Below are 13,045 nucleotides of genomic sequence, written 5' to 3'. Positions count from 1 at the left end.
TTTCTAGGAAATCCGGTCTCCTCCCTTCTTCATCTGTGATCTGTGATCTTGATTTTGATCCCACAGTCCTTTTGGAGCAGGAGTTCATCCTCTGAACCTCTTCAGGGCTGGGTCCAGCTCTGCTCACCCAGGGTCCATCTACAGCCAGACACCAGTATATTTCATTTCTCTGCTGATGCATCTGCATTACCATAGCAACACATACATACATCCTCCAATCCCAAGGGGGCGAGGTGGTGGGAGAGGATCCTCCCACATACAAGGTTAGGACCTTTTTCTCACCAGACATCTTGGATCTAGTCAACTAAAGAAAGCATGGAGAAAACCAAGGGTCATTTGTCTGTTCTCTCTTTGACAAATATTTGAGCAGCTTCTGTGAGAGGCAGGGTGGTGCACCGTGGCTAAGGACAAAGGGGCTGGATTCGGCCTCCCTGGGTTCAAATCCCAAGATCTCCACTTACTAGCTACGAGACACTAAGCGCAATATCTATCTTCTGAAAAATTAGGACTATAATGGTGCTTATCTCATAGGGCTGCTAAGGCGATTAAATTAATTAATACATAGGTAAACTGCCTAAAGGATGCTTTGCGGGTGGCTAGCTCCCTGGTGTTTACAAAACAGCTCTCCTCATCCATGCCACAGTCTGGGAGACTGAGGCTCATGTGGCAGACTTGGAATCCAGATTCAAAGCCCCAGGAGTGCCTTGTGACTACTACCGGGTAGGCAAAATCCTCTCCGAACCTCAGTCTCTTCACCTGTAAAATGGGCAGTAGGTTCCTGGCTGCCTCTCTCAAGGTCATGGTGAGGTTCTGCTGAGACCACAGAAAGAATGCACTTCCTGAACTGAAACTTGCCATTGGGAAGGGGAGGAGATTAGAGAGAGCTGAGCATTCCCCCCTCTGACTGGCTGGGATTTGTGAATGGGGCGGGGGCCGGGGGTGGCTGTCCTTGGCCCCTTCTCAGCTCCCAGGCTTAGGAGAAAGTTCCTCTGCCCCTTTGGCCTCACCTACTTTACTCTAAGGGCCAAATGGGGGTGGGCATGGAGGTGTGGAGATGTGGGAAAGGGGCTGATGTAGCAATGGAAAGAGGCCAGGCCAGGTGGTCCCCACTGTGTGGTCCGTCTCCCCCTGCCCCATCCTGCCACCATGGCCATCACGCCTCAGCACCATTACTTGTTAAATTGTTGTCTTTCCTCACAGGATGCAACCTCAGGGAGTCCGGGACAGTGTGGAATGTTCCCCACACTCCCAGAGTTTGGGGCAGGACCTGGCTCATGGCTGGTTCTCACTAAGTGTCCCATCAGTGAACATGTCATGTGAGGCTCCCGGAGGAGGGCCTTGGATGAGAGAGTCACCACTCCTTTGCCTGAGGCCCGTTTCCCTCAGATGTCACTGTTTATACCAGAGGCCTCTCCAGGAACAAAGTCACAGAAGTTGGGAGCGCTCAGGGCCCAGTTTTCTCTTGCAGAAAACCGAGGCTTGGAGACATGGAGTGGCCGCCCAAAGTCACTCCCCCAGAGTGGCAGAGCCGGCCGGCCTGACCAACCGTCTGGGTCTGCCCCGAGGGATGTGCGACTTTCAGTGCTGAAACGGGGACAGTCCCAGGCAATCGGAGGACGGGAGGGGCTGGGGCCGGGACCCGGGGATCCTAACTTTTCCAGTCCCTCTACCCCGCAGATGGATGAGGAAAAGGTCCAGGGCGAAAATCGAGAGCCCCCAGCCACCAGGCGGCCCCCACCGCGCGAACGATTGCTCTGGAAGAGCCTTCCTTGCGCCCCCAATCCCCAGCGCCGCGGCGCCCGGGGGCGGTCGGCGGGCGGGGCTCGGGGCCTTCCCCGCGCGAGGGGACTCCGAGGGGGCCGGGCGGGGCGCTGGGGCCCGCGGCGGCACAAAGAGGCCCGGCCGCGGCACTTTTGAAAAGAGCGAGGAAGTTGATCTGGGCCGGGGCCCAAGGAGTGACGAGGAGGGAGGGAGGGCGGGCGCGCGGGGCCGGGGGCGGCCGCAGCCCTCGCCTCGCCGGCCTCCACGGGAAGCGCGGCGGCGGCATGGGCGGCGGGGCGCGGCGCCCCCAGCCTGAGACCCCGCGGACCCTCCTCTCGGCGCACCGCCTCCGCAGCCGGGGCTCCGGCGTGACTCCGGCACCGGGCCCCACTCCCGCCGGCGTCGCATAGGGCGGCGATCGATCCGTGCCCTCCCGGGACCCGCCGGCTTCAGCCCGGGTCGCACGGCCGCCGAGCCGCCTCCGGCGGAGCCCTCCCGAGGCCCCGGAGCGGGGACCATGAAAGGTAAGCCCGCCCGCGCGCGGGAGCTCCGAGGCGAGCCCCTGCGGGACCCCTCACCCTGCCCGGGCGCGGTGGGCACCTCTCTCTGCGGGCGGGCGAGGACGGGAGGACGCCCCCGGTAAGAAGTGCGTGGGCTCCTCTTTCGTCTCCTCCGGAGAAAGGTATTGGGAGGACAGGCTGGAGCCCTGAAGTCCAGCGGCAAGGGAGAGAAGAGGCAGGATGCAATGTGCTCACCGGCCATGGCTCTCTCCCGAAAAGCCGTTGTAAATCCAGAGGAGTATCTGATCCCGTTAACCTGTCAGCACAGAACGATGTTACCCGCCCAACCTTCTCCCGGTGTCACCCCCTCCGGAGGACCCGTCTCAGAGGCTGCTGCGGCCCTCACCTAGCCTTCTGCCCACGCCAGGCCCAGGATTCTCCTCCGGGAACTTCCACCCTTTCCCCAGGAGAGACCTGCCCTGTCTGGGTTCCTCAGCCCAGGCCCAGCCCTTCCTGACCTCTGAACCCTGGCTGACCGTCCTCTGACCTCCTGGGCGCAGAGCAGCAGGGGGAGATCAGCGGTGCAGGCCTGAGCTCTTCCCCAGGCCGGTGGGCATCACCACAGTGGTCCTTGCAGCCAGTTCTTGGGATGGAAACAAGAACCAAACTTGGTCCCTGCTGCTCATCCCTGGGCCTGGTTTACTTGAGGCCCGGGAGAGTGCACCCCCGGTCTTCACGGTCGTTCTCAGGCTAAGGGAGAAGCAGGCTTTGGAGTCCTACCGCGGGACAGGGAACTTCGGGGTTTTGATGCTCCCTTACCTGCTTTACGATAATCCTTCAAATAGCACTGGGGCAGGCGCTTGTGCTCCTAGCGCCTCTTCCACTTCCTGAATGTGGAAACGCCAAAGGGCTTCCGGGGTCATCCGCAGGGCTTTCCACTGTGCCGTCAGGTGGTGTTGGCGAAGCCGCTTCATTTGCATAGAAGGGTTTGAGGGTTCCTGTGAAGGAAAGTCTCCATGGGTAAACCTCTGATGGATCACAGCCTCCATGTTGTATAGTTGCGGAAACTGAGGCCCGAGCAGGTAGGACCAGCCTCGTGGGTGTGTCACCTGTGCAGTCCCCCAGGGGCCCAGGGCGCCACATGAGGTTCAGTGCTCTGCTGTCGCTGTCTGGAGATTATTAATAATTTTTTAACAAGGGAGCCCAGCAGTTTTATTTTGCACTGGGCCCCGCAAATTACGTTGCTGGGCCTGTGGATGAGAGAAGGGACTTGCTTAAGAATCACAGCTCGTCAGGGGGACCGGCCCAGGGCTCCTGACTTCCGGGCCAGTGTGCTTGCTAACGCATACATCCCTCTTCCTTCCCTCCGGCCTCTGGTCCCTCTGTCTGGGCTTCCCGGTGGCCTCACCACGTCTTGATCTATCTGGGACGAGGCAAGCAAGTTCTCATCAGCCCCAGGGAGTTGCCTTAGCAGCAGACAGGAGCCTCACCCACCGGGTTCCTGCTCTCAGGTACCGCATCTGCGCAGTGTCCTGTGCCCAGTCAGCGGTCCCGGGGCAGGGCATTACCAGAAGCTTCTGGAAAGGTCTGAGGCCACATCTCGCCACAGGCTTGGGGCCCACGCTGCTCTGGACCTTGATGGTGATGGTACAACGCTGCACATTCTCACGGTGGTTTGGCTCCACCAACATTCCAGAAGAGCTCTTTGGGGGGAAACAGACTGGGGGGAAAGCCAGGACCGAAATCCCCTGAAACGGAGGAGACACCCAGCTCCCAGGAAGGGAGTCGGGAACACACGGCCCGCCCTTCGGAAACTCAGTGAGGCGATGCCACTCCTCTAAGCGGCGGAGGAAAGAGCTGGTGTGAACAGGTATTTAGAGGAGGTCTGTGAGGAGGGCCGGCTGAAGCAGGTCGTCGGGTCCCAGCGTCTTCCTGGCCTGCTGACTGGGAGGCTGTGGGCTCTGAGCAAGAAACCCAAGTCCTGCCCCTCTCACTCCTTTTCCCTCAGGCTGCAGCCTCACCACCCCCTGGGGCCCGATTCCTGTCCGCTGAGGCCTTCAGGCACCTCTTGTGTGGTTTCCCCCAGTTTCGGGAAACCGTCTACGATCGTCCATAACCTCCCAGGGCCCGGGCCACAGAGCTGCGGGGAAGGCGGGGTTGATTCCCAGCCCACCTCCCTGCAGGGTCTCCCCTCATCCTCCCCGGGGGCCAGGAAGAGCCACCCCCTCTACCTGAGATGGAAAAGCCAGGGCAGTCTGTCAGTATTTGGCCTTGGGGGCATCTGTGGAGTGTGAAGAATCAGGATTTTTTTTTACACACGTGGAAAAAAACAAAGTGCCCAGAAGAGCAGGCGGCCCCTTCCAGGATGGCCCTTCCCCGGGGGGGAAGCTGGCTTCAGACTGTCCTCCGAGGGCCGCACCAATCTGAGAAGTACATCTGCTGGCAAAGATTCACTATCCCCGCTCAAAGCAAAACATGGTGATGTTATGTTTTGTGGAGGTTGGCGGGGACGGTACTTGAACAAGAAAACAGGTCTGCTGATGCGCGCTGCCACCCGTGGCCAGGCGCCAGGGCCCGCTCTGCCAGCCAAGCTGTTTCCACCCCGAGGCGCCTCCCGCCCACCCGCCCACTGGCTGGCGGCCGGGCCTCCCAGGCAGCCGCATCTTTTGATGCAAGCCGCCCCAGCTCCGGGTCCAGCCCCTCTCGCACCTGAGGGGCACACAGCTGCCACCAGCCCCTGGTGATGGGCCCACCTTGGAGCTGCCCGCTGGCTTGTCTGAGCCATTGACAGCCACCTGCGGAATTGCTCCCACATCTCCAGCGAGAGGGGTCCTGTCGTGAGATCCCCTCCCAGACATGTGTCACCCCTCCAGAAGCGGCCTGGTTTCCTGCGAAGATGACTGATTTGAGAGTCAAGGACAGAGGCTCTAGTCCTGGCCCCGCGTGAGGCTCTGGTCAGTGTTTCCCTCTCTGGGCCTCGTTCCCCTGCTGGGTGGTCCCGGAGGCCCATCTTGCTCTGACGCACGAGAGGTCCCAAGGAGAGAGTTTGGGTGTTATTGGTCCTTTTCCCGTCTCTCCTCCTTTGCTGCTCCTCCTCTGGAAGAGTCTGTGGTCTCAGCCGTGGACTCCCATTCCTTGAACAGTCCCACCTAGTCTCAAGGATGTGATACACGGGACAGGCTGGTGATACCGGATTTAATCCTCTGAGCCCCAGACCCTTACCCGGCAGTGTCCTAAACGTCTAGCTGGAGACCTGCAGACACTCCTTTAAGGTGCAGATGGGAAGCCTTCACATCCAACTGAACCCAGGTTAAATAACGGTTATTCTGGGATGTTGCCCCACACCTTTCAGTCGGCAAACATGTATCAATACCCGCTTTGGGGGAGGAAGCGGCTAGTCTAAAGGGGAGCAAGGATGCCCTCCGGGGGAAACGAAGCATACACACTTAAGAAGAGAACCAAGTGAGCAAGGGGGATGATGCGAAAGAACCAGGGAGTGGTATATACAGTGGATTGCGTAGGAATCCCCAGAAAGAAAGAGCCTTTCAAGTTGGGGCAGGTCGGGAAGGCTTTAGGGAGGAGTAGAGGGTGAGCAAGGTTTGGATGGGGTCATCCAAGAGACAGGGGGAGCAGGAAGCATGTTGGTGAAAGCTGGGCACTGTCACTGGGTGTGTTCACCGGTGATGGGAAGAGAGATTTGCCTGGAGACTGAGGGTTGGCAGAGAAATGCAGGGAGCCACAGGACCAGGAGGCCGTGAGTGCCACGCCAAGGACTCCAGCTGTGTCCTGTTGACTCCTGTTGACTTTGGAGAGGCCCTAGAAGGGTTTGTCAGGAGATGGCCGGTTGCTACTTCTCTAATGACCTTCCCCCATGTTGGGAAATCTCTACTTTTAGAGAAAGCAATGAGGGAAGAAGAAAATGAGCCTGTAACAGAGCCAAGAGGAGCGGTTGGGGACACCAGGGGAGAAGGAGGATGTAATGTAATGGAAACCGAGAGGAGAAAGTTCCAAGAAGGAGAAAATGGTCAACAGTGTGACTGTTGATGGACAGGCTTAGCTAAGGGTTATTTGATTCTGAAAAAAGTAGGCTGCAGAGACCTAGAGGGGAGTGGGTGTATTTGAAACAAAGGCACAGGAAGACCTTGTGTTAGAGAAGTTTCAGGAAAAGGGAGCTAAGGAGTTGAAGTAAGAAGCAGGGCCAGGTGTGAATGGTTTTTCGAGGTGGTGCTGGCCTGCCCATTGGAAGGTGGAGGGAGAGAAAGGAAGGGGAGATGGGGGCCCGGGGATGAAGGAGATAGGAGTGGCTGAGCTTTGCTGTAGAAGGAAGAAAGGCTAGGACTTCCCTGGTGGTCCAGTGGGTAAGACTCCGCGCTCCCAGTGCAGGGGGCCCGGGTTCGATCCCTGGTCAGGGAACTAGATCCCACGTGCAGCAACTAAGTCCCAGAGCACCCTAAATAAATAAATAAATATTTTTTTAAAAGGAAGAAAAGCTGTCTTTATGGGGGCCCCAGGAAGGATGTAGACATAGGCTCTTTGCATTCCTAGTTGCATTTAATCTTTTTACCATATATCCCCATTATAAAAATTTTGAAAAATTCAGAAAAGGAAAAAACAAAATCGCACTCACCTGAACTCCTACCCCTCAGAGATAATTGACAAGATTTGGAAGAGAGTTCTTCCAGAAATCCTTCAGTGTATATTTTCACATGGATTTTTTTCACATAAGTAAGATTATACTACTAATAACATGGCTTATTCTGTGTATGTATTTATAAAATTCAGGAATAGAACCTAGATATCTTCCCTAGGCAGTAAGTATAGATCTGCATTCTTTTTTATTGGCTGCATAATATTCCATAGTATGGCTTTACAATAATTTATTTAACCAATCCCTTATCAATGGGCATTTAAGGTATATACATTTATCCTCAGGTTTATCATAGCATGCAGTGATAATCTTTACATCTCCATCTTTGCCTAGTGGTATATGTATCCCCTTAGAAAAAAATTCCTAGAAGAGGGTTGCTGAGTGAAAAGGCACGCTCATTTGAAGTTTGGCTATCATCAAAAAGAACACAAATAACAAATGTTGGTGAGTACATGGAGAAAAGGGAGCCCTTGTGCACTCTTGACAGGAATGTAAATTGGTGCAGCCACTATGGAAAACAGTATGGAGGTTCCTCAAAAAACTAAAAATAGAGCTACCATATGATCCAGAAATTCCACTCCTGGTATATATCCAAAAAAACCCCACTAATTCAAAAAGATATATGCACCCCAAAGTTCATAACAGCATTATTTACAATAGCCAAGATAAAGAAACAACCTAGGCGTCTGTCAACAGATGAATGGATAAAGAAGATGTGGTACATATATATATATACATACACACACATATATACACAATGGAATATTACTCAGCCATAAAAAAGAATGAAACTTTGCCATTTGCAACAACATGGATGGACTGGGAGGGTATTATGCTGAGTGAAATAAGTCAGAGAAAGACAAATACTGTATGATATCACTTATATGTGGAATCTAAAAAATACAACAAACTAGTGACTATAACAAAAAAGAAACAGACTCACAGATATAGAGAACAAGCTAGTGGTTACCAGTGGGGAGAGGGAAGGGGGGAGGGGCAAGACAGGAGTAGGAGATGAAGAGGTACAAACTACTTGTATAAAACAAGCTACAAAGATATATTGTACAGCACAGGGAATATAGTCAGTGTTTTATAGTAACTATAAATGGAATATAATCTTCAAAGGTTGTGAGTCACTATGCTGTACACCTGTAACTTATATAATATTGTGCATCAACTGTACTTCAATTGAAAAAAAACGAAGTTTGGAAATAGAGTCCACACTATGCTCCCAGGGCACGAGGGCCCATCTCCACACATCCTCATCTACACTGAGTTTAAGGGGTAGGCACCTGGAGGAAGTTAGGGCAAGACGAAGAGCTTAAACCTAATGGGTTTGATCTTTTCAGAAAGGGAGGTAGTGAGCTCATCTTTGGAGAATGAGGTGGGCTGAGAAGAAGAGGAATAGTGGATGAGGATGCAGATGGGAAGATTTGACCGGGGACAGAGCCACACCAGTGTCTGACATGCCCCCACGGAGCTGGGTCCCCAGTGCAGTGCAGAGAGAAAGGGCTGGGGAGTGAAAGGCACCAGGGCCAGGAGAGAAAGCTAAAGGCTCCCGGGAGCCGCAGGTGATCCTGGGGGCCAGACTGATTGCCTGGGAGAAGCAGGAGTATAAAGACTTAGTGCAGGGGATTAGGAAAAACAGCGGGAGAGGGAGCAAGAAGGGAGCTTGCGATCATGCAGACAGAACAGCAGTGAGGTTTACCCCAGAGGGTGTGCAGGCTGAGCTGTGGCCAACGTGGAGATGAGACCTACAGATTCCAGGTCAAGGAGCCCTGTGGTCTAGAGACCCAGTGGGCTTTCAACATGTTCCCTCCATTAAAGCTGGTGGCGGGAGACAGGATGAAGAAATCATCAAATCCAGGTGATGTACTTATCCAGAACAGTATTCCCCAAAGTGGGTGCACCTCTGACTACCAGTTCCATTGGATTTAATAGATCATTGTTTTCAAGAATGGCAAGAAATTCTATGGTGAAATAAGTTTGTGAAACACAGAATTAAACACAGATTCAGGTGGACTTTTTTTCTTTTTTGCAGAACTTTTCAAAATTTGTACTATGTTAATGTGAGTCTCGAGATGGTGATGGAAAATGCAGCATTTTCCAGATTTACTTGATCAAAGAACCCCTTTTCACAAAGAATATTTTGAACTAGTGCTCTGTAGGACGTGTTTTTGAGAACTGAACTTCTTGAAAGTTGGAAATTGGTCCTGAGAGTGACAGGCATTAGGAAAGAGAGATAAATGACAGCAGCAATTCAAGCGGGATAGAAAAACAATCCTAATAAAAATGGCTGTTGCTACCATTTATCAAGTATTTACTATGTACCAGGTACTTTTTGTATGTTGTCTCATTTTCGCAGCAGCCCTGTGCAGTAGATGGTGTTCTCACTATTTTGCACACGGAGCCCAGAGAGGGGAAGGGGAATCCCCCTGCTAGGGAACGCATGACTGGAAGTGGTGAAAAGCAGAGAGTGAGGGGTTTGAAGGCCCAGAGGTAACAATCAAGATCAAGAAACTCATGAGTCCCACCCCTCCCACCCTACTGGGTTTGTGGGGTTCAGGAGCGATGGAGGAGCTCCTGTCTCCACAGAGGAGACCATTGTGTATGTGATGGGGGAGGGTTAAGGTCTGTTGTACTGAGTGAATAGCTGGGGTTCTCTTCTCAAATAGAGGCTATACAACCCCTTGAAGGGGTACAGTCATCCCTCTGTATCTGCGGGGGATTGGTTCCAGGGTCCCCCATGGATACCAAAATCCAAGGATACTCAAGTCCCTTATATAAAGTGGCATTGTATTTGCATATAACCCACACACATCTTCCCATATACTTTAAATCATCTCTAGATTAGTTATTACACCTAATACACTGTAAATGCCAGTGTAAATGTAAATAGTTGTAAATACACTGTAAATGCTATGTAAATAGTTGCTGGTCACTCAGCAAGTTCAAGTTTTGCTTTTTGGAACTTTCTGGAAATTTTTTTCCGAATATTTTCTAACCGCGGTTGGTTGAATCCGCGGATGTGGAACCCACGAGTACGGGTTGGCATTTGGAGTTACCGCAGATAACCAGGGATTGCTACTGGCATTCAGTGGGTCAGAACGCCAGATGTCTGCTCGGCGTGGGTAAATCCTGTCTAATGGAGACCTGTGCCACTCAAATGCCAAGAGTGCCCCAGTTAGAATACTGAGGGCAAGAAAGGGGAGGAAAGTCATTTAGGATAAAGAGGGAGATTGCCCACAACCTCTGTGGTTACAGGAACTGTGGAAGGCAGCAGATGCTGGGGGCTGCGGGCTGGCCCTGAGGATGCAGGCAGAGGTGGCAGCAAGGAGAGGAAATGCCTGTCCCAAGAGCATCGAATGTGGATTTTAGGAATGAAGGATCAGAAAAGAAGTGACTGTCACAGGGGAGCAAATCATGACACCTTGCCGAGCAGGAGAATCTGAAAGGGAAGGACCAGATCATCAGAGCAGAGAGGGACAGACTGATTCCCATCCGAACATAAACGTACCCGCAGCGGAAGCCTGTGGGGAGGGGGTCATGGCAGAAGGGTTCCAATGAAAACAATTTTACCACCTTAATTATAGCATTCTCCGACCATGAACTACAATTATTCTGCAACTTTAAATATAGCATTGGCTCCTGAGAAGACTCCGAAATCTTTATTTTTACTGACCCAATTGGCTGTTTTGAAAACCCACTCTGTGAACTCCATAGAATATAATCATCAAAATATGTTCCTTGAAGTTCCCAAAGAAAGACCTTTTATTCAGTTCCTCGAATCTCTCCCCCTTGCTGACGCTGATGGAAGATTGCAGTCCCTGAAAGGCTAAAGAGTGAATCAGCACCACATTTTCAGTCAACCAAAAGCTGAATTCTGCGACCACAGTTGAGTTAGCAGTTGGTTAACAGGTCGGGGCTATTTTCCACCTCCAGAGGGACAAGTGAACCCGGCTCAGCCCCAGCAGAGCCAGAAGTCATGCCCAGCCATGTGCCGACTCTGGCACCTTCAAATCAAACTCTCTACAACGTGGCTCTGTGGCAGCTGAGGCTTGAAAAAAACAAGGGAGTTCCCTTGTGGCTGCCTTTCTGATATTTGAGTTGGAGAATATGACCGTAGGTATGGGAGAAACAGAGGTTCTTTCAAGTCTTCAGTGGCTGCCACTACTTTATGAGTCTGGGCTTGCAGCGCTGTCTTTGAAGGCTAATTTTTTTTTTTTTTTTTTTAATTCACTGCCTGGAATTTGGGTAGAGATTGCTAGCTGAAGAGTGGGGTCCAGCTGTGCCTTTGGTAGGTCATTCATGGGCTGGGCTTCTTCATGACACGGATAAGACACTCCCTCACGACAGCTCCAATCCCTTGGGGCCTCTGGGACAGGGGAGGCTGAAACTGGCTCACAGAGTCTTCGATGTTTGCTACCCAGAGTAGCTGGCTGTCCCAAGCTTGTCTCAAGAGAGGGGTTTTCCTGAATACTTAAGGTTCCAGGCATTAGCCTAGCTTTGCCGGTGCCCTTTCCCAAGCCCACCCCCTCCTGTCCCAGTGGCCTTTCTCCTGGAATCAGCAAAATGAAAAAAAAGAAGAGTACAAACAGAGAGACAGAGAGAAGGCAACAGAGGCTACTTCTGCCTTCCTGGAAAGGTGGCCTCTTTTCAGACAACTGTGGCAACATCTTCAACCATTCCGGGCACCTGGCAGCTCACACTGACACGCAGGTGCTTCTCAGTTTTCAGCATGTCAGGAGGTGCTCAGTTTCATGGATGGTTTATTTATGATGCAGGAAAGAACCACAGCCTGATCTGAGAGGGCCATAAAAATGCTGGTGGTATTCTCAAGTGATTAACTGGACACTGATGGAAAAAATTAACCACCACCCACCCCCCCAAAAAAGGGAGGCCTTTTAGCTTTAGGAGAGGAAAATCATATCCCTTGTTCCAGCTCTGAGAAAGGCAGGGGAAGAAGATTCTAAATTTTGCTGCACTGCCCCCAACCTACCCTTTCATTCCTTTTCAATCCAAACATTAGGCCCCTCCCTGTGTATTCATTTTAAGTTTCTGCTGCTTTAAGCCTTTGCATATCCTCAATGCATCAGAACTCCCCAACACTCCCTAGCCATGGAGAACTCTAAGAATAAACCATATTTAACCCATATTTTAAATCATTAATCTTCTTTTTTTTTTTTTTTTTTTAGTAAAACTGAGCTCTTAATTAAAAGGGCAGAAGTTAACAACTAAGGATGCAGACCTTCTCAAAAGGTCAGTAAACCCATCTTTTTTGAACACCCACTATGAGGTCAGCCCTGTGCTGAAAGAGGCTGAGGGGAGATTTCCTGACCTCATGGGGATGACAAACCACTGGCAGGCCAGATGTGTAAACAGATGCTGAGCCTGGATGGAAGAGGCCTTTCCGGGCTCTGTGGCCTGTCTGCGCTGGGTGTGTGTAACTCTGCAAGCACTCTGTATGTGTATTTGCATCTTGCTTCAGATCCCTGGGCATTTCAGAACCTCTAACTAGCTGACGGATCACTTAACCTCTGCCAGCCTTTGTAACATGACAGGTGGGCTCTGTGACTTGTAAGTTCCCTTCCCACTTCTTCTCTCTGAAAGCTCTGGAAAGCTGGGGCACCCAACACTAAGTCCCATGGCCCCAGAAGGCATGGGAACAGGCAGCATGGGAGATGCGGAGGGGGGTGGAAAATTCTTTTCCTGTCTCCGCTGACCCCACTTGGTCCAGTGCAAGGGGAGAGTACAGATCCTGTCTCATCAATCAGCCTCTAATCAGTCATAGCCTCTGTGTCCTCAGGCCCAGCTCTTCTCAATTCTTTATGTCTGTTTCCTCATCCTTCCTCTGACTGGCTCAGTCTTGGTGTAATGTGAGTATAATGAGTCCATGCTTGCACAGGGTTTGGCTTCTAAGAGCCTCACAAAGCTTTGGATTATGTCCTCATTCAGATGAACAAGGCTGAAGTGGAACAGTTGCTATAGCGTTCCAGACATAGGTAAATTAGGGGTCCCCAGGGTCCGTGGCTCAGCGCTAGTAAACAGGAAGTTGGAAGGATTAGAAAGAGAAGATCTCTTTGGGGATGGGACCCGGGGAGCAGGGGCGGCGGGGAGAGGTGGGGCTGTGAGTTAT

The 13,045-nt window shown here is 51.9% G+C and overlaps 1 protein-coding gene across 5 annotated transcripts in view; it reads left to right on the top strand.

The window, feature by feature from the left end:
- Nucleotides 1-1,859: 1,859 nt before the first annotated feature.
- Nucleotides 1,860-13,045, top strand: part of SCARA3 (scavenger receptor class A member 3) — a 39,538-nt gene continuing 28,352 nt past the window's right edge. The window contains exons 1-2 of one of the 5 annotated variants that reach the window (XM_082402793.1): nt 1,860-2,285; nt 12,105-12,168. In XM_082402793.1, the coding sequence (XP_082258919.1) occupies nt 12,150-12,168 (19 nt within the window). In that variant the 5' untranslated portion in view covers nt 1,860-2,285; nt 12,105-12,149. Of the gene's footprint in view, nt 2,286-11,191; nt 11,207-12,104; nt 12,169-13,045 lie in introns of those variants that run through there. The other 4 variants (XM_082402789.1, XM_082402790.1, XM_082402792.1 and 1 more) reach the window with 4 other exon arrangements.

Source organism: Balaenoptera borealis (assembly GCF_965194805.1).
Source record: "Balaenoptera borealis genome assembly, chromosome: 8".
Lineage (NCBI taxonomy): Eukaryota > Metazoa > Chordata > Mammalia > Artiodactyla > Balaenopteridae > Balaenoptera > Balaenoptera borealis.
Note: the sequence above shows the minus strand (reverse complement) of the source record. Positions and strands in the feature narration are given on the sequence as shown.